Source organism: Dendrobates tinctorius, unplaced genomic scaffold, assembly GCF_039654945.1.
Source record: "Dendrobates tinctorius isolate UK_male_01 unplaced genomic scaffold, ASM3965494v1 ptg000028l, whole genome shotgun sequence".
Lineage (NCBI taxonomy): Eukaryota > Metazoa > Chordata > Amphibia > Anura > Dendrobatidae > Dendrobates > Dendrobates tinctorius.
In genome coordinates, this window is record NW_027361696.1 from 14632746 (window position 1) to 14652769 (window position 20024).

At 56.2% G+C, this 20024-nt stretch overlaps 1 protein-coding gene and 1 long non-coding RNA gene across 5 annotated transcripts in view; one reads left to right on the top strand and one right to left on the bottom strand.

Annotated features, from left to right (window-relative positions):
- The window catches only part of CROCC (ciliary rootlet coiled-coil, rootletin), a 32672-nt gene extending 12773 nt beyond the window's left edge, over nucleotides 1-19899 (top strand). For 2 of the 4 annotated variants that reach the window (XM_073570245.1, XM_073570248.1), the window contains exons 12-38: nucleotides 151-399; nucleotides 641-840; nucleotides 975-1157; nucleotides 1310-1454; nucleotides 1825-1971; nucleotides 2260-2490; nucleotides 4544-4737; nucleotides 5958-6085; nucleotides 6187-6356; nucleotides 6455-6634; nucleotides 6710-6844; nucleotides 9770-9913; nucleotides 10124-10362; nucleotides 10737-10896; nucleotides 11061-11228; nucleotides 11301-11685; nucleotides 11778-11980; nucleotides 12247-12367; nucleotides 12476-12639; nucleotides 12800-13015; nucleotides 13384-13608; nucleotides 13686-13835; nucleotides 13916-14116; nucleotides 14622-14753; nucleotides 14870-14911; nucleotides 18711-18890; nucleotides 18978-19899. In XM_073570245.1, the coding sequence (XP_073426346.1) occupies nucleotides 151-399; nucleotides 641-840; nucleotides 975-1157; nucleotides 1310-1454; nucleotides 1825-1971; nucleotides 2260-2490; nucleotides 4544-4737; nucleotides 5958-6085; nucleotides 6187-6356; nucleotides 6455-6634; nucleotides 6710-6844; nucleotides 9770-9913; nucleotides 10124-10362; nucleotides 10737-10896; nucleotides 11061-11228; nucleotides 11301-11685; nucleotides 11778-11980; nucleotides 12247-12367; nucleotides 12476-12639; nucleotides 12800-13015; nucleotides 13384-13608; nucleotides 13686-13835; nucleotides 13916-14116; nucleotides 14622-14753; nucleotides 14870-14911; nucleotides 18711-18890; nucleotides 18978-19061 (4776 nt within the window). In that variant the 3' untranslated portion in view covers nucleotides 19062-19899. The remainder of the gene's footprint in view (nucleotides 1-150; nucleotides 400-640; nucleotides 841-974; nucleotides 1158-1309; nucleotides 1455-1824; nucleotides 1972-2259; nucleotides 2491-4543; nucleotides 4738-5957; nucleotides 6086-6186; nucleotides 6357-6454; nucleotides 6635-6709; nucleotides 6845-9769; nucleotides 9914-10123; nucleotides 10363-10736; nucleotides 10897-11060; nucleotides 11229-11300; nucleotides 11686-11777; nucleotides 11981-12246; nucleotides 12368-12475; nucleotides 12640-12799; nucleotides 13016-13383; nucleotides 13609-13685; nucleotides 13836-13915; nucleotides 14117-14621; nucleotides 14754-14869; nucleotides 14912-18710; nucleotides 18891-18977) is intronic. The other 2 variants (XR_012231216.1, XM_073570247.1) reach the window with 2 other exon arrangements.
- Nucleotides 18329-19312, bottom strand: LOC141085129 (uncharacterized). The gene is made up of 2 exons (XR_012231217.1): nucleotides 19175-19312; nucleotides 18329-19137 (listed from the first exon to the last, which is right to left on the bottom strand). It is a non-coding gene; the product is annotated as an uncharacterized lncRNA (long non-coding RNA).
- Nucleotides 19900-20024: the final 125 nt, after the last annotated feature.

A 20024-nucleotide genomic window follows, 5' to 3' on the forward strand; every position in this document is an offset into this window, starting at 1 on the left:
TTGGTCAGTGCCGTTCCGGTTGTCCTACACTTTCCTCTGTGTGTTTCTTTCCCCTGTCTGGATCTGTGGCTGTTTACTTACCCCGTACACACTTACTGTCCGGCCATGTGATTGTAGGTAATGGGTCCTTCCTTGTGCTGTCTCCTCCAGGCCGTCCTCAGTGATGCAGACAGTGGCCTTCAGCTCTCCACAAGTGAAAAGACCTTTGAGCTTCTGGACAGTGAGGGTCCAGGTCTCAGCCTGAGGGGTCTCTCCAGCAGCCTGCGCACATCCTCTCCCATCCGCCGCCCCTCTCCAAACCGCAGCAGCTCCCCGAGACGCAGCCTGTCTCCGGCCTTCCGCGACTCTGCGCTTTCTGCCGTGCACTCCGCTCTCCAGAGGCGACAGCTCCAGATCCAGGTACATTGTGTCCTGGTGGTCCATGCCCTGATCCTCTGCATGCGGTCAGGATGAATTCCATCCCTCTGTGGCAGCTGGCAATGAAACCTCTTGGAGGCGCCACTGTGCTCTGCACTGCATTTCCCGGCGCACCGCTGCTTGCACATGATTGACTTGCAGTCTTGTCTTGCGCCATTCTTGCCCTCACTTCTTTCTTTGGATCATTAGTTAGTTTTGCTCTGATTGAACTGATTGTTGGCAGGAGCTGCAGGGGCGACTGGAGGCTGGACAGGAGACAGTGGGCATGCTGCGGAAACAGCTGAGTGACAGCGAGAACGACCGCAGGGTCCTGGAGCAGAAAATAACGCAACTGAAAAAAGACCTGGACTCGTCCACTATGAGTAAAGACGACGCAGAGCTGACACTCTCCAGACTCCGCAGCAACATAGAGCGGCTGAACAGGTGCAGACGCTGGCGGGCCATGCAGATGCTGGCGGGCCATGCAGACACTACACCATGTTCTCTGTGCGCCCCATACAAGGCCCAGACGTGATGGACACGATCTATTGATGTCTCATGGAGCTTTGTCTTTGCAGAGACCGCACCGCCCTGGAGCGCAGCATCCACGATCTGCAGGACCAGCGGGAGACGCAGCGTCAGGAGGCTGAGAAGCTGCAGCTAGCCAACAGCGACCTAAAGCGGCAGAGAGACCTCTTACAGGAGGAGAAGGATGACACCTGCCAGGACCGTGACCGAGCCCAGCGAGAGGTGGACAGAGGGTGAGCGCATGAGGGTGCACTGGGGACCACACAAAAAAGACCCCAGAAGAGTCACAGGCACATTTGGAGGGGTCGGTAGAAAGTGGTCCCAGTGGGCAGCTGTCAGCAGATTGTCAGGTGATTGCTGAGCACCCACTTATTCTTATCCCCAGGCACAAGAGCCAGGAGCAGCTGGAGGTGAAGCTCTCGGCCCTCAGGAAGGAGCTGGTTGTGGTGAAAGAGGTTCTGCATCAGTCCAGCCTGGAGAAGGAGGTGCTGGAAGCCGAGAAGACGGACATCGCCCAGGCGCTCTCCAAGGTAAAGTCCAGCAAAGCCTCATCTGCACTCATCCTTCCTGACACACTGTCTCAAGCACTGCAGTAGTGATCAGGACGGTCATGGTCTCCCCAGTATGCTCCATTCCCTGACTGCAAACAAAGATCCTGAAAATAATGGAGAATTGAACCTGTGTCTGTTATGAAGCGGCAGACGCTTTAGTTCTGCGAAGATTGGACCCGAGTATTCCTCACAGTCTAGTGCGACAGCGAGGAGCGCGGTAACCTCCACCTGTCAAACTCTGCCTACAGCTGTATATAGAGGACCCCCCCACCTCGCCCACCGGTCCTCAATAATCCATTGACATGGAGCAGCTACCATTGCTGAACATTGTCCCCCCGTATCCTTGTAGGCTGAGATACACCGGGCCGAGCTGGAGCTGGCGCTGAACAGGCAAAGGACAGAGGAGGCTTGTGTGCGGGACGCATTGTCTAAGATGAGCGCCCTGAACGAGAGCCTGGCCCAGGACAAGACCGAGCTCAACAGGGTCATCGCTCAGGTAAGTGAGACTGTGGGACCCCCACACCTCAGCCCCTAGTAGTTGGTGTGAGGAGTCTGGCACACAATGAAGCTGCGGGACCCCCACACCACAGCCCCTCGTAGCATGTGTGAGGAGCCTGGCACACAGGCCGTGGGAACCCCTCGTAGCAAATGTGATGACTCCGGCACACGGTGAGGTTGCGGGACCTCCACACCTCAGCCCCTTGTAGTAAGTGTGAGGAGTCTGATACACGGGAAGGTAAAGGCCTCGGAGTCACTGACGATGATGACTGTATTCATCTTGTAGCTGGAGCAGCAGCGATCCTCCCTGCAGGGGCAGAAGCATGAAGTGGAGCAGGAGAAGGCCTCCATCCGGGACGAGCTGGTCCGATTGGAGCAGGAAAAGCTGGAGCTGGACACCGAGCGCTATGGGCTGGATAACTCCCTGCAGGCCATGGAGCAGAACCGGGAGAAACTTTTGCAGGAGCTGCAGGCGCTGCGCAAAGACCGGGCCAACATGCAAGAGCAGCTGGGGCAGGTACTGTTGGGTACCATGGAGCACGGAATTGTGGGTTGGGGGCGGTTCCCGTGTTAGGACAGGTGGATGCAGAGCATTGTGGGTCGTGGTGTTATCGGCATAGGATAGTTGGATGCAGAGCATTGTGGGTCTGGGCAGTCTCGGCATAGGACAGATGGGTGTAGAGCATTTTGTGTCGGGGCAGTCTTGGGCTAGAACTGGTGGGTGCAGAGCATTGTGGGTCGGTGTGGTCCCCTGGATAGAACTGGTGGGTGCAGAGCATTGTGGGTCGGTGTGGTCCACTGGATAGGACAGGTGGGTGCAGAGCATTGTGGGTCGGGGCGGTCCCCGGGTTAGGACAGGTACAGTCATGGCCAAAAGTATTGACACCCCTGCAATTCTGTCAGATAATACTCAGTTTCTTCCTGAAAATGATTGCAAACACAAATTCTTTGGTATTATTATCTTCATTTAATTTGTCTTAAATGAAAAAACACAAAAAGAATTGTCCTAAAGCCAAATTGGATATAATTCCACACCAAACATAACAAAGAGGGTGGACAAAAGTATTGGCACTGTTTGAAAAATCATGTGATGCTTCTCTAATTTATGTAATTAACAGCACCTGTAACTTAACTGTGGCACCTAACAGGTGTTGGCAATAACTAAATCACACTTGCAGCCAGTTGACATGGATTAAAGTTGACTCAACCTCTGTCCTGTGTCCTTGTGTGTACCACATTGAGCATGGAGAAAAGAAAGAAGACCAAAGAACTGTCTGAGAACTTGAGAAACCAAATTGTGAGGAAGCATAAGCAATTTCAAGGCTACAAGTCCATCTCCAAAGACCTGAATGTTCCTGTGTCTACCGTGCACAGTGTCATCAAGAAGTGTAAAGCCCATGGCACTGTGGCTAACCTCCCTAGATGTGGCCGGAAAAGAAAAATTGACAAGAGATTTCAACGCAAGATTGTGCGGATGTTGGATAAAGAATCTCCACTAACATCCAAACAAGTTCAAGCTGCCCTGCAGTCCAAGGGTACAACGGTGTCAACCCGTACAATCCGTCGGCGTCTGAATGAAAAGGGACTGTATGGTAGGAGACCCAGGAAGACCCCACTTCTTACCCCGAGACATAAAAAAGCCAGGCTGGAGTTTGTCAAAACTTACCTGAAAAAGCCTAAAACGTTTTGGAAGAATGTTCTCTGGTCAGATGAGACAAAAGTAGAGCTTTTTGGGCCATGGCATCAACATAGAGTTTACAGGAGAAAAAAAGAGGCATTCAAAGAAAAGAACACGGTCCCTACAGTCAAACATGGCGGAGGTTCCCTGATGTTTTGGGGTTGCTTTGCTGCCTCTGGCACTGGACCGCTTGACCGTGTGCATGGCATTATGAAGTCTGAAGACTACCAACAAATTTTGCAGCATAATGTAGGGCCCAGTGTGAGAAAGCTGGGTCTCCCTCAGAGGTCATGGGTCTTCCAGCAGGACAATGACCCAAAACACACTTCAAAAAGCACTAGAAAATGGTTTGAGAGAAAGCACTGGAGACTTCTAAGGTGGCCAGCAATGAGTCCAGACCTGAATCCCATAGAACACCTGTGGAGAGATCTAAAAATGGCAGTTTGGAGAAGGCACCCTTCTAATATCAGGGACCTGGAGCAGTTTGCCAAAGAAGAATGGTCTAAAATTCCAGCAGAGCATTGTAAGAAACTCATTGATGGTTACCGGAAGCGGTTGGTCGCAGTTATTTTGGCTAAAGGTTGTGCAACCAAGTATTAGGCTGAGGGTGCCAATACTTTTGTCCGGCCCATTTTTGGAGTTTTGTGTGAAATGATCAATGTTTTGCTTTTTGCTTCATTCTCTTTTGTGTTTTTTCATTTAAGACAAATTAAATGAAGATAATAATACCAAAGAATTTGTGTTTGCAATCATTTTCAGGAAGAAACTGAATATTATCTGACAGAATTGCAGGGGTGTCAATACTTTTGGCCATGACTGTAGGTGCAGAGCATTTTGGGTGGTCTTGGAACGCTCTGTGTGTGACCGTTCTGCTGCTTCTCTTCCCCATTAGTTGAGCCGTCAGAGGAACATTCTGAGCGAGGACCTGGTGCAGAGCCGCAGGGAGGTGGAGCAGCAGAGCGAGAGCCTCCTCCACGCCTCCAGAGAGAAAGAGGCGCTGACGAAAGAGAAAGGCAGCCTTGTGGTCCAGCTGACCGCCTCCGAGAGGGAGAACCGGGCGCAGGCGGAGGAGGTGGCCGCCCTCAGGTATATGGGCCTCGCCCTCAGACCTGGTCCCGGTCCATTCCTGGTGTAATTATATCACAGTGATGCTGGGCTCGGACCACACTGCTCTCATGGGCCCATTGCTAGTTTTGATGTCTGTTGGCCAGTAGAAATCTTTGGGACTGATGGACGAGCTCTGGAGCCCCCGGGGGACTGGCTGACGGGTGTGCGCTAAATCCCCCGGGAGACTGGCTGACTGGCGAGCACTGGAGCCTCCAGGACTGACTGGTGAGCACTGGAGCCTCCGCGGGACTGACTGGCGAGCACTGGAGTCTCCGCGGGACTGACTGGCGAGCACTGGAGCCTCCAGGACTGACTGGCGAGCACTGGAGCCTCCGCGGGACTGACTGGCGAGCACTGGAGCCTCCGCGGGACTGACTGGCGAGCACTGGAGCCCCCGCGGGACGGACTGACGGGCGAGCACTGGAGCCCCCGCGGGACGGACTGACGGGCGAGCACTGGAGCCCCCGCGGGACGGACTGACGGGCGAGCACTGGAGCCCCCGCGGGACGGACTGACGGGCGAGCACTGGAGCCCCCGTGGGACGGACTGACGGGCGAGCACTGGAGCCCCCGTGGGACGGACTGACGGGCGAGCACTGGAGCCCCCCGCGGGACGGACTGTCTGACGGGCGAGCACTGGAGCCCCCCGCGGGACGGACTGTCTGACGGGCGAGCACTGGAGCCCCCCCGCGGGACGGACTGACTGACGGGCGAGCACTGGAGCCCCCGTGGGACGGACTGACGGGCGAGCACTGGAGCCCCCCGCGGGACGGACTGTCTGACGGGCGAGCACTGGAGCCCCCCGCGGGACGGACTGTCTGACGGGCGAGCACTGGAGCCCCCCGCGGGACGGACTGTCTGACGGGCGAGCACTGGAGCCCCCCGCGGGACGGACTGTCTGACGGGCGAGCACTGGAGCCCCCCGCGGGACGGACTGACTGACGGGCGAGCACCGGAGCCCCCCGCGGGACGGACTGACTGACGGGCGAGCACCGGAGCCCCCCGCGGGACGGACTGACTGACGGGCGAGCACTGGAGCCCCCCGCGGGACGGACTGACTGACGGGCGAGCAATGGAGCCCCCCGCGGGACGGACTGACTGACGGGCGAGCACTGGAGCCCCCGCGGGACGGACTGACTGACGGGCGAGCGCTTGAGAGGCCGACTGGTGACTGATTCCGATCGCTGTCGGCCCCCACAGGTCTGAGAAGGAGGCGCTGGAGACGGCCCTGTACGACGTCCAGCAGCATCTCGCTCACATTACCCACCGCAGAGAGCAGCTGGAGGGAGAGACGCAGGGTCTGCGGCTGGCGAAGGAGGCATTACAGGGTGAGGGCGGCTGTGTATACAGTTCACCCTGCTTCTTGAGGGGCTGTAGTGACCGGCCCCTCTGCTGGATGCTCTTCATCGCCTTGTTTCCGCTCCTGTAGTGGAGGCCAGCTCCGCTCAGAGGGTGATGGAGGCCGAGATCGCTAAGCTGGAGCGGGACAAGGAGGCCGTGAGCCAGAAACTGATCTGCATGGAGGAGGAAGCGAAGATCACCCTGAAGAGCAAAGAGAAGGCGCACGAAGACGACGTGGAGCGGCTGCTGCAGGAGAAGGTGGGTCTCCAGCCCTGACTTGTGGAACTACAGGTTCCAGCAGGCTGCAGTGCTCGGGGCTTCTGTAGGTGATGAACGCTCGGTTCTGTGTGTTGCAGGATGCCGTCCGTCTAGAGCTGCAGTCCGAGAAGGAAGAGTTACTCCGCCGGCTGACACAGGAGCGCGAGGAGCTGCTGGCGCGGTACGAGATGGAGCGCGAGGAGCTGAGTGAGGAGATTGCGACGCTGCAGCAGGAGCGCGACGATAGCTTGTTACAGGCGGAGAGCGAGAAGCAGCAGGTGAGGATGAGGGCGTCCGGCAGCATGGCACTGGGCCGATATCACAGCCCCTCATCATCTCCTCCTACATCTCAGGCTTTATCACTGAAGGAGTCCGAAAAAGTTAATCTAAGTGAGAAACTCGCCAGCGCTCACAGCACCATGGCCGCCCTGACCCTGGAGATGGAGCGACACAAGCGGGAGAGTCAGGCGAGGCAAGAGCAGGAGCGGGTGAGTGAGGCGACACATCATCGCCCCGTCCTCTGTCACCCCCTTCCCAGGCATCTGATGAGCTATTGGGGTCAGCGTTGCTCCCGTGTCTCATTGCCCGTCCTCTGCCCCCCTCGTGTCTCATTGCCCCCCCCTCGTGTCTCATTGCCCGTCCTCTGCCCCCCCCTCCTCGTGTCTCATTGCCCCCCCCCTCCTCGTGTCTCATTGCCCGTCTTCTGCCCCCCCGTGTCTCATTGCCCGTCTTCTGCCCCCCCCCCGTGTCTCATTGCCCGTCCTCTGCCCCCCCTCGTGTCTCATTGCCCGTCCTCTGCCCCCCTGTGTCTCATTGCCCCCCCCTGTGTCTCATTGCCCCCCCCTGTGTCTCATTGCCCCCCCCTGTGTCTCATTGCCCCCCCCTGTGTCTCATTGCCCCCCCCTGTGTCTCATTGCCCCCCCCTGTGTCTCATTGCCCCCCCCTGTGTCTCATTGCCCCCCCCTGTGTCTCATTGCCCCCCCCTGTGTCTCATTGCCCCCCCCTGTGTCTCATTGCCCCCCCCTGTGTCTCATTGCCCCCCCCTGTGTCTCATTGCCCCCCCCGTGTCTCATTGCCCCCCCCCGTGTCTCATTGCCCCCCCCCGTGTCTCATTGCCCCCCCCGTGTCTCATTGCCCGTCCTCTGCCCCCCCGTGTCTCATTGCCCGTCCTCTGCCCCCCCGTGTCTCATTGCCCCCCCGTGTCTCATTGCCCGTCCTCTGCCTCCCCGTGTCTCATTGCCCGTCCTCTGCCCCCCCCGTGTCTCATTGCCCGTCCTCTGCCCCCCCGTGTCTCATTGCCCGTCCTCTGCCCCCCCCGTGTCTCATTGCCTGTCCTCTGCCCCCCCTGTGTCTCATTGCCCCCCCTCGTGTCTCATTGCCCGTCCTCTGCCCCCCCTGTGTCTCATTGCCCGTCCTCTGCCCCCCCTGTCTCATTGCCCCCCCTCGTGTCTCATTGCCCCCCCTCTGCCCCCCTGTGTCTCATTGCCCCCCCTGTGTCTCATTGCCCCCCCTGTGTCTCATTGCCCCCCCCTGTGTCTCATTGCCCCCCCTGTGTCTCATTGCCCCCCCCCTGTGTCTCATTGCCCCCCCCCTGTGTCTCATTGCCCCCCCCCTGTGTCTCATTGCCCCCCCCCCTGTGTCTCATTGCCCCCCCCTGTGTCTCATTGCCCCCCCCCTGTGTCTCATTGCCCGTCCTCTGCCCCCCCGTGTCTCATTGCCCGTCCTCTGCCCCCCCGTGTCTCATTGCCCGTCCTCTGCCCCCCCCGTGTCTCATTGCCCGTCCTCTGCCCCCCCGTATCTCATTGCCCGTCCTCTGCCCCCCCGTGTCTCATTGCCCCCCCTGTGTCTCATTGCCCGTCCTCTGCCCCCCCCTGTGTCTCATTGCCCCCCCTGTGTCTCATTGCCCCCCCTGTGTCTCATTGCCCCCCCTGTGTCTCATTGCCCCCCCTGTGTCTCATTGCCCCCCCTGTGTCTCATTGCCCCCCCTGTGTCTCATTGCCCCCCCTGTGTCTCATTGCCCGTCCTCTGCCCCCCCTTGTCTCATTGCCCGTCCTCTGCCCCCCCGTGTCTCATTGCCCGTCCTCTGCCCCCCCGTGTCTCATTGCCCGTCCTCTGCCCCCCTGTGTCTCATTGCCCGTCCTCTGCCCCCCCGTGTCTCATTGCCCGTCCTCTGCCCCCCCGTGTCTCATTGCCCGTCCTCTGCCCCCCCGTGTCTCATTGCCCGTCCTCTGCCCCCCCGTGTCTCATTGCCCGTCCTCTGCCCCCCCGTATCTCATTGCCCGTCCTCTGCCCCCCCGTGTCTCATTGCCCCCCCTGTGTCTCATTGCCCGTCCTCTGCCCCCCCCTGTGTCTCATTGCCCCCCCTGTGTCTCATTGCCCCCCCTGTGTCTCATTGCCCCCCCTGTGTCTCATTGCCCCCCCTGTGTCTCATTGCCCCCCCTGTGTCTCATTGCCCCCCCTGTGTCTCATTGCCCCCCCTGTGTCTCATTGCCCCCCCTGTGTCTCATTGCCCCCCCGTGTCTCATTGCCCGTCCTCTGCCCCCCCTTGTCTCATTGCCCGTCCTCTGCCCCCCCGTGTCTCATTGCCCGTCCTCTGCCCCCCCGTGTCTCATTGCCCGTCCTCTGCCCCCTGTGTCTCATTGCCCGTCCTCTGCCCCCCCGTGTCTCATTGCCCGTCCTCTGCCCCCCCGTGTCTCATTGCCCGTCCTCTGCCCCCCCGTGTCTCATTGCCCGTCCTCTGCCTCCCCGTGTCTCATTGCCCGTCCTCTGCCCCCCACGTGTCTCATTGCCCGTCCTCTGCCCCCCCCCGTGTCTCATTGCCCGTCCTCTGCCCCCCCCCGTGTCTCATTGCCCGTCCTCTGCCCCCCCCGTGTCTCATTGCCCGTCCTCTGCCCCCCCCCGTGTCTCATTGCCCGTCCTCTGCCCCCCCCTGTGTCTCATTGCCCGTCCTCTGCCCCCCCTGTGTCTCATTGCCCGTCCTCTGCCCCCCCCTGTGTCTCATTGCCCGTCCTCTGCCCCCCCCTGTGTCTCATTGCCCGTCCTCTGCCCCCCCCTGTGTCTCATTGCCCGTCCTCTGCCCCCCCCTGTGTCTCATTGCCCGTCCTCTGCCCCCCCCTGTGTCTCATTGCCCGTCCTCTGCCCCCCCCTGTGTCTCATTGCCCGTCCTCTGCCCCCCCCTGTGTCTCATTGCCCGTCCTCTGCCCCCCCCTGTGTCTCATTGCCCGTCCTCTGCCCCCCCCTGTGTCTCATTGCCCGTCCTCTGCCCCCCCCTGTGTCTCATTGCCCGTCCTCTGCCCCCCCCTGTGTCTCATTGCCCCCCCTGTGTCTCATTGCCCGTCCTCTGCCCCCCCCCGTGTCTCATTGCCCGTCCTCTGCCCACCCTGTGTCTCATTGCCCGTCCTCTGCCCCCAAAGAATGGCATCATCACCCTGAACTCTGAGCTGAAGACTCTCCGGGTGCAGTACGAAGAAACTCTGACGTCTCATGAGCGAGAGCTGAAGGGTCTCCATGAGCAAATCCGTGAGCTGGGGAGACAGCGAGAGTCGGCGCTGCGGGAGGTGAGCGAGCTCGAATTGTCTGCTGGGCTGTCGTTACAGTGTATCAGTGCAGGCGATCCTATGAACCTGAACTATGAATAGCACTAATCTCCCTTGGAAAGTGTTCAGCCGACAGTAAGCAGACAGTAAGCAGAGGAGGACGAGGTGATAATGAAGGAGTAGACTCCATGTTGTACTGAGTACATGGCGCCCCCCTCTGGTCATTCGCAGGTAGACGAGCTAAAGACTCAGCTGTGTGTGGTCGAGGATGCCAGAGACGCTGTGCGTCGGGAGCTGATCGAATCTCATCGTCGTGTGCGGGAAAGTCATGAAGCGGCTGAGCTCCACAAGAAGGAAGTCCTGGAGCTTCGCCGATCGCTCAGCGATGAGTTCAAAGAGAAGGAAGCCGTGCAGAGATCAAACGAGGAGCTGCGGGGAGCGGTGCGGCGGGCTGAGAGTGAGCGCATCAGGTACAGTGGGCTGTGGCTGCGGGAATCCTGACATGTCACATCACCGAGGGGGAAGTCCTCCCATCTGAGGGCGCTATACGCAGGCAATAAACTGAAGTAACTCTGCCGTTATTACTCGTGTCGTGCCCCACATCTACCGTCAGAACTCTCATCGTGCCCAGCGTCTGCAGTCGTGACTCGATCCTGCCATCGCGACTTTCCTCGCCTCGTCCCCCGCCGTCACGACTCTCCTCGCGCCATCGCAACTCCCCTCATGCCCCGCGTCTCATCACACACCATTTCAGAGCTCGTGGCACTGGGGAGCCGCGCTGGAGCAGTAGGATAAGGGGCAGCGCTATGGTTCAGGGGTCCTCATCTGTATGGTCTTTCTGCAGCTTGAAGCGCTCTAATGAGGAGAAGGAGCAGAGACTTTCGGTGCTGGAAGAGTCTCGCGCAGCTTCAGAGAAGGACTCTGCGGATCTGCGCAGCAGCCTGCGAGAGGTGGAGCGCTCTCGGCTGGAGACGCGGAGGGAACTGCAGGATCTGCGCAGACAGGTGAGAGAGAAGATTGGGAGCAGAAACCCCAGAAGTCCTGATGTGATCTTAGAGATGCATTAGTCCATAGCACCCTAAAGTGTGTGGAGCTACAGCTTCCAGCAATGTTTACCTGCCTCTGTGGCCCATGCCGTCTCCCACATCTGTGACCCCCTATCTTCCAGCTGAAGGTCCTGGATGATGAGGGTGCTCAGCGTTCCCGGGATCTGGCCGAGGTGCAGGCACGTCTCACTCTGTGTGAACAGCGCGAAGAAGAGGCGCGAAGAGACGGTTTCACTCTGAAACAGAAGCTCATGGAGACTGAAAGCGGCCGTGAAGCCGTCAGGAAGGAGGTGAGCCTGTGTCCATGATGTGAGATTCTGGGAGTCCTGCTCCATGAGTAATGTGCCCTCCTTGCCCCACAGCTCAGCGTCCTCCAAAGGAAGCTGTTGGACGTGGAGGGTGACTTCAGCCTGCGGGAGAAGGAGCTTCAGGGCAACCTGGAGGAAGCACGGGGCAACGAGAAGAAGCTGCTGGACAACAGCCGCAACCTGGAGATCAAGCTGCTGGCGTCTCAGGAGGAGGCCGTCCAGCTGGGCCTGAGGCTTAGCGCCAGCGAGGGCCGCGTGCACGGGCTGGAGGCCGAACTGTCCCGGCTCGAGGGGCTGAAGAGGGAGCTGGAGTTTAAGCTCGGCAGCATCCACTCCACGCTGCGGAGGTCACTGGGAATTGGCCGCGCCGGACGTACGCCGAGCCCAGCCGTGAAGGGCCGCAGTGGCTCACCCAAGACGACGTTCTCACCGCTGAAGGGTAAATCTATAATGGTGGCCCCGAGCATCCATCCTGGAAAGACACCCCCCCCCCCCCCCCCCCCCCCACATCACAGTCTCCTCTTCACCCAGGTTATGACAACACCTACACGACCACCACTGACGGACGCGGCAGCCCCATCCCCCGCACAGGAAGCCTGGAACGCAGCAAGACCCCCGAGAGGGCAACATCTCCCACACGCGGAGAGCCACTGACGGCTGACATTGACTCGGAGGTGATTCGTGGCGCCCTGCGGGACTTCCTGCAAGAACTGCGGGACACTCAGCGAGAGCGGGTAAGACGTGGCGTCTCTGCTTGTATTAACTCTTTATATGTTCTATGAGAACCAGTCCCCGGCTGACCCGTACTGAAGGGGTTAAGTATGATCACTCTGGATCTATAGCTCCGGTCTTGCGTTGAGTGACAGTACAGAGGGCCCCTGGTCATGTGACTGGCAGCACACCAGGAGCTACAGATGGCACCTGTAGCCCACACCCAGGACTGGCGCTGCCCGCACCCGGGACTTTGTGCAAATAGTACAATCCTTTGTCTCTTTGTCAGGACGATCTGCGCACTCAGGCAGGTGCCACAGCTCGTCAGATGGTGGAGATGGAGGCCGAGAAGGATGGAGCAACCACCCGGGTGCAGCAGCTGCAGAAAGTGCTGTCAGAGGTGGAGGAGGGTGAGGAGCCTTGGGGCGCTGGGCTGGGGGTGGTGGTGCCATGCGGGGGATATGATTAGAGGCTCCGCTGTGACCTCCTGTCTGATAAATTTCTCAATATTCTTTTAGGGAAGCGCACCACAGACGGGAAGCTCGGCAATGTGCAGACCACCCTCCTCCTGCAGGAGGAATCGCTGCGACGCTATGAAAGGGAGCGCAAGATGGCACTGGAGAAAGTGGCCAGCCTGGAACGGAGCCTGCAGGCGGCTGAGAACGAGCAGCGGGCGGCACAGGTAACAGGACAATACATATACATAGTGCCCAGTATTGGAGGACCGACTGTGGGCGCTGGCCCCATGTGGTGGGGGACCGATTCTTTTGGGATACTCGTACCATGCCTGACGCTGGGTCCTTGTACTCTCCAGTGTGTTCATCCTCTAATTTTTGCATCAGGAAAAAATAAATAAAATGAAAGCAAACGAAGAAAAAATTGATGGCGACAAAAGGCGTTTGAAGGAAGTGCTGGACGCTGCGGAGAATCGCAACACAAAGCTGGAGCTGTCTCGGAGAGGACTGGAAGGAGAACTGCAGAGGTTCCGACTGGTCCTGGCCGATCGGGAGGCTGAGATGCAAGAAATGCAGCGGCGGATAGAAGGGCTGCAGAAACAGGTGATGTACGCAGATGTAGAAGAGCCGAGCTTGTCATATCCTGTGTGTTCACCACATTTACATAGGACTGCAGGTAACACGGGAAACTGCAACACAGAACACCCCCCCAAGAGGATTTCCTTGGACTACATACAGTGCTTAGAAAAAGTATTTTCCACATTTATCACATTACACCCATAGACTTGTGTGTATTTACTGGGAATTTCTGTGACATAAACGCGAAGTAACAAGTATTTGTGAAGTGTAAAGGAAATGATACAGTGACTGCACTCTCAGAAGAGTGAGTGCAGCTCTGAGGTATAGCATGTAAATCTTGCGCAGGATGGATGGTTTCGTGCTCACTGCTGACAACCCTATTTTCTCTCCAGGTGTCAGACAGTGAGGTGAAGGTGGGCGCTCTGCAAATGTGTGTGGACCGCCTGAACACGACACTGGGGAGGGTCCAGGACAGTGAGAACTCATTGAAGGAGAAGGTGCAGAGTTTGTCGGCCGCACTGTCGGAGAGTAACTCCAGCAGCAGCTCCTTTCAGGAGAAGATGGGGCATCTGCAGAAGATGGTGACCACCAGCGACCATCAGCGCCGCATCCTGCAGGTTAGTGCTGTGTGCCAGCTGCAGAGCATTGCTTCTGTGATGGAAGTAATGTGCTGAGGTCTCCAATGATTTCCCAGGAACGTCTGGAGGCAGCGCGGCTCGCCGTGGCAGATGGGAAGAAGCAGAATGCAGGGTTAATTGAGCAGATGCAGGAACTAAAAGACGAAATGGCCGATGGAGAACTGCGCCGTGAGGAGCTGGAAGGACAAGTGCGACACCTGCAGGAGGTCGGTCACCGCTCACGCTGCTTGCAGGGGTCCTGCTTCCCTATGCGTTCCCCCATCATTTCCTCTTCTATTTCTCACAGCTTCTTCGGCAGCGTCAGGAATGTGATGGTGTCTCTCTGAGTAACCTCCAGAAGCTGCAGGAAGAGCGCAATGTCCTGCAGGAGCAGCTGTGCGGGCTGCAGCGTGCGGTGGCTCAGCTGGAGGGTGAGAAGCGGGAGATGGAGCGTTCATCTCTGCGGCTGGAGAAGGACAAGAATGCCCTGAAGAAGACTCTGGACAAGGTGAGAGGAGTGATTCCCTCCACCAGCATCAGCACTGTAGGGCCCTCGGCACCCTCCCCCCCCCCCCCCCCGACACCAGCATTGCAGGGTCGCCGGAACCCCTCTCCCCTCCCCCAGACATCAACACTTCAGGGCGCCCAGCACCCCCGACATCAGCACTGCAGGGCCGAAGAATAATTTATCAAAAGTGCGACGTATCTCCGTTGTCGTCCCTCCCTCCTTGCTGACTTAGCGCGGAGCACGGTCCTGTCGTCCCCTCCACTGACTTAGTGCGGAGCGAGGTCCTGTCATTATGGCCTCGGGGGGTGGGGGTGTTCAGTCTTTTTGGCGCTTTCTTCGGCAGAATCCGCTGTGTCGTCATTTGCGCATGCCCTGACTTCTCTGCGATGGAAGCTTGATCTGCAGTTGTAGCCCCCTGTGTAGATTTCTGTTCGGGGGTCTGGAGTAGCCGCTCTGCGCGGAGGATGTGCTGTAGTGTGATGCCGCCGGTGGTCTTTTCCTCCAGGTAGAGCGAGAGAAGCTGAAGACGGCGGAGGACACGTTGCGCCTGTCTGCTGAGCGTGGTCGCCTGGATCGGTCACTGACTACGGTGGAGCAGGAGCTGGCGGAGGCGCAGAGCCAGGTGCAGGCGCTGGAGGTAGGCGCAGTGTGTGCATGTGGCCGGGCCGCAGTGCGACGCGGGACGGGCTCCGTCTTCCTAGTGGTTGCTTCATGTCGTTCTTTCTCCCCTCCCCCGCCCGTTATACCACAAAGGCGCAGCTGCACAGGGTTAGACGCAGGATCACCATCAGTCTGGTGAGTGAGCGCCGCCGTCTCCGCCATCTTCACCCTCTTCTTTCCCGACTGTCACAGAATGTTTTCTGCGCTTCCCCCAACTCCCCCACCATGTAATGTGGGGCGCAGCTTCCACCGGGAACAGAGATCTGCAGAGTCTGGGATCCACTCCTGCTGGTGCCTCCAAAAAGTGTAAATCCTCCATTGTAGATCAGACTCCAGTCACAGCTAGAGCTGCAATGACATTTCTACTGCCAAGGGAGGGGGGTGTCCGGATGAGGAGCTGAGTGGTAGCAGGCACCGCTATCTCCGTGCTTCCACGGAATAACAGCGGCTCACAGCAGCATAAGACGGCAGGGAAACCCTCTCAGAACGCTTACCGTAGCCTCAGGCACACTCCAGTCGGTGATGGGGCGCATCACTAGGATCAAGAGAGCAGCGCCGGGCAAGATCGCGGTCTTTGGCGCCAGGGAAAATCCAAGGTCGCCCCAGCACTCGCCATGCGGTGTGAAGCGCTCTGGGAGTGTCTAAACTGACACCGAGTTAGACCTCACCGGAGAGGAGCCTCAGCGTGATGGAGCAGGCATAGGGGGAATCGTGCAGATCTTCACCCAGGAGCCTGGAAAATCAGGCGCCAAACTGCAAGTGGTGGCACCTGACACAGGCACAGCTCCACTCCCATCACAGAGGCCACACTGAAATCCCTGCTAGGAGATCGATGAAAGCGGGCTATACATAGCGACATCACCTCAGCCTTCACTGCACTACAGAAAGACATTGGCACATATGGGCTGTTCTGTCCCCTATTGAGGAGAAGCTGGAGGAGTTCACAGCCCACAACCAATTACTGGATGCTCACAATGAGGCAGATGAGGAAATCACCGCTCTAAGGCCGGGGTCACACAAGAAACTCGCACAAGTCTCGTGTCTCAATACCCGGCACTTGGACCAGGGCACTCAGCTGCATAGAAATACATACAGCCGCACACTCTCGTCCTGAGTGCTGGTGCCAGTGCCGGGTATTGAGACGTGAGACTCGTCCGAGTTTCTCTCAAGTGTGAATCCTGCCTAAAACTGAAGCTGGCGGACCACTCCAGGCGCAACAATCTGCGCTTCAGGGGGATACCTAAAAGCATTGCTGAAGACGTATTTAAGGAGTTCCTAACAGATTTTTTTACCGCACTATTCCCTGAGGCGGAACAGCGAGACCTCATAATAGACTGCACACAGAATCCCCAAACCCAGAAGTGCCCCCGCCTCTACGCCCAGGGATGTAATTGCCCGACTTCACTTTTACCACTTGAAAGAAGCCATCAGTATAGCAGCAGCAAGTGGACCGGAGCTCCCGGAGAGATTCAAAAGCATCCTGGTGTTCACAGACCTCTCCACCATCACCCTGAACAGAAGGTGGGAATTTTCCACAGCTACCAAGATCCTGCGGGACAACAGGATCGCGCACAAGTGGGGCTACCCGGTGAAGCTGATCATCACCAAGAATGGAACCACACAGGTCCTGACTCCTCCCCCCCGAGGCGCCATGACTCTGCTACAGAAGTGGTTTCTGGCAAATGTGGACGAGGATACCAGCTCCCCATTATAGAAGAGGACGCCGCCCACATTGAGGAAAGAGTGGATATGAGCAAGAAAGCAGAAGAAAAAAAACTCTTTACACCATGGTCTGCGGAGGCATGAGAGGAGAATTTTCGTTTCCCTCAATACCACCCACTATATACTGGAGAGCGGAGCATATCCAGGAGGTTCACTTAGAACCGAACTATTTTTGAAACTCTTACAGTTTTTTACAAATGTGGTTTTTGTTATTCATCCATTTTTCCTTAATTGTCTAGTAGTGACAGATTTTATCTGTAATTTGTATATGGTTCTTCACATTTCCAGCACTAATGTAAAAGGACTGAATAGTCCATTCAAAAGATCCCTTCTATGGAAAGAGGCGCAATCCCTAAAAGCCGACGTACTATGTGTTCAGGAAACCCACCTAAATAGCACGGACACCCCCAGACTGCAGAATGGGAACTTCCCATGCAATTCATAAAAGAGGGGAGTAGTAATTGCGATAAAGAACACAGTCGACTTCCAGCTAATCACCAGCGTAGTGGATGACGAGGGCAGGTATGTCATCCTAGTCTGCACCATAAATAACAAAACCTACACAATTTTCTCCATTTACACCCCAAACTCCAAGCAGATTCTGTTTCTAAGGGCACATACACATTTGCGAGGAAAAAAAGGTCCAATTTCCGGACCGAAAAAACGGACGAGTGCTATGCGAGTGTAATGCGATTTTTCCACGGAACATCCATATGACGTGTGTATGCAATCCCTATGCGATGCGACTTTAACATGAGCTTTTACATAGAGAGAACTGCTGTATGTTAAATCTCAAGTTAAAATCGCATTGTAAAAAAAAAAACTGTACACATCGTTTTAAAACAAAATAATCTTCAAAACATTTATATATAATATTTCATTTGTCGGTTTCTGTAAAATCATTGACATTCACCGTTTCCAGCAGATATATACCACTGTATCAATTAAAATTGTATCGGGTCCGTTGGTATAACTACTGCTGTGTAATTAACTATACAGTAAGCCATTGCATATCATTTCGATTTATATATGTCCTCAGTGATGTCAGCGGTAGTCACTAAGGATGGCTGGTCCTGCAGCCTCCGAGCAGGATTACACCTTCTACTCGCACTCACATAGAGGTTACTCCAGGATTGATCTAATGGTCACAGATAAATGGTTATTACAGGGTATCCAAACGGCCATGATAGGGAACATCACCTGGTCGGAGCACGCCCCGTCTCCTGCCAAATCATGGAGGGTAAATATTTAATCACATCCTATAACATTAGGCCCTAATTACAGGAAGCATTATCAATATATTTCACAATTAATAACACACCTGATGTGTCCGTATCTACAGTATGGTGCGCTCACAAGGCGACATCTGGGGTAAACTGCTCCAAATAGCGTCCCAAAATAAAAAAAAAACGAGACTACGCCAATTAGAGGAAATTAACCAAAACATAACCGCACTAGAAGAGGTGCACAAACCTAATTCTCCAAAAACTACAGAAGCTACGGTATGAATTATACCAACTGCTCTAACACAAATATGAGCACAAGCTACGGAACAGTAAAGCCAAATATTACTGGCAGGGAAGCAAAGCGGGCAAAATACTAGCCATCAAAATCAAAGCCAAAATGACCAAACTAAGGTTATCCCACATACAGGACGACTAAAAAACATAATATATAACATTAAGGAAATCGCCAATACCTTCTCAAATTATTACTCTTCCCTCTATAACCTACAGGAAAACACTGCAATACCACAACCCACCCCCAACTGATAAATCAGTTCTTGGAGAACATACAATGATTGAATGCTAAATTGTTGTAAAGTGTTCATGGTTAAAAAAAAAAAAAAAAAGACATTTCTACTGCCAGGTGAACATGGAGATTTCACAAGGTATTGCAAGCGGAGTTATTCCATTGAGTCCAGCTGACAAAGAGAACAGCAGCCGAGACAGGTCAGACCTAAGAGAAAAGGAGAAGTGACTAGAGGATGAGACTCAATGTAAGAGCAGAATAGTGAGTGCAGCTCTGGAGGTGACTGAAGTGCGATGGTTCCTCAGCGCTACATGGAGCTCCGCATCCCTTTCGCCGATCTCAGTCTCGTGCTTCCTGTAGTTCAGAGCTCTCTGTTCCGCTGCTTGCTGCCCATAGATTTGGCTCCTGCTGTGAGCTGCACCTGAGCATTGTGTGATCCCATCCCCCGCTTCTCACACAGGCGCAGATCGCAGACATGGAGCAGACGCATTCTCAGAGCCTGATGGAGGCGGCTGCGCGGCATCGGCAGGAGCTGCAGGTGGAGATTGAGAGACTGCGGAGCGCGCAGACCCAGGCAGAGCGCACGCTGGATGCCAGGGAGAGAGCACACCGCCAGCGGATCCGTGGCCTGGAGGAACAGGTAGACTCACAACTAGGTGGCCTACATCTCCCTGCAGGTGCCATCAGGACCTGCATCTGTATCATCTGCTGTCTCTGTCATCACCAGATCACCACCCTGAAGGAGCAGCTGCAGCAGGAACTACGCCGGTGCCAGTCTCACTATGCGCCGCCGCTGCTCTCTGGGAAGTGACACGGAGCCCCTGCCACCCTCTGGGTTGGGACACAAAACCTCTCCCTCCACCACCCTCCTGGACATGACGCGGAGCCTCCCACGCCACCACCCTCTGGGACGGTACCCAGAGCCTCCCACGCCACCACCCTCTGGGATGGGACGCGGAGCCGCCTTTCAGGACCACAACATCTTCACATTTCCTCTTCTTACTCTGCGCTCAGCACTGAGGCCAAGGCCCCGGATGATGGGAGTTCTCCTTATCTGCAGTCACCGCGGTGGGGTCCTCACTCACACTGAATGTATTTTTTGGGTTGGTGGCACAAAACTGTGAATCACACTGGAGGGGGGCAGCAAATCTATAGCCAATCATGAAGGACAAAGAATCCGGACCGTTTCCGGACACAACGTGGAGGAGCAGCTCTCTATGATTTTATAATTTTTTACTGCAGGAAAAAATGTCTATTTTATTAAAATCAAAATAAGGCAGAAACAACTCGATTCTCAAGACGCGCCTCCCCCGCTGCAGGCTGACGGCTCCCGCCAGCTGTGGGTTCTGGATGATCTCGTGGTGTTACTGGTCATTGGGTGACGACGTCCAGTGAGGAAACATCAGACTGATCCCACGAGACGCCCCGCCAGTGCCGGACAGGATTTCGAGGTGCAGTTCTTTAGCATTTTCTGTCTTCAGGGAATCAAACCTCAAAAAAATGCAAAGTTGTCAGTGACTGCAGCCAATCAGATTGCTGCGAACTGTGGCACAAGGAGCTGGTGATCAGGAGACGAGATGCTGCGGGGATCTACACTGAGTATTACTGTGATTATAGGAAAATAATAAAATGAGTCACAAAATCTTCAATTCTGCTGATTCCTGTATGAAGTGTGAGAGGTTGTCAGCCCTGTCCTGTAACTGACAACCAGCCTGTGTACTGTGTGAGAGGTTGTCAGCCATGCCCCCTGGTGATAACATCACTGACGTCTTCA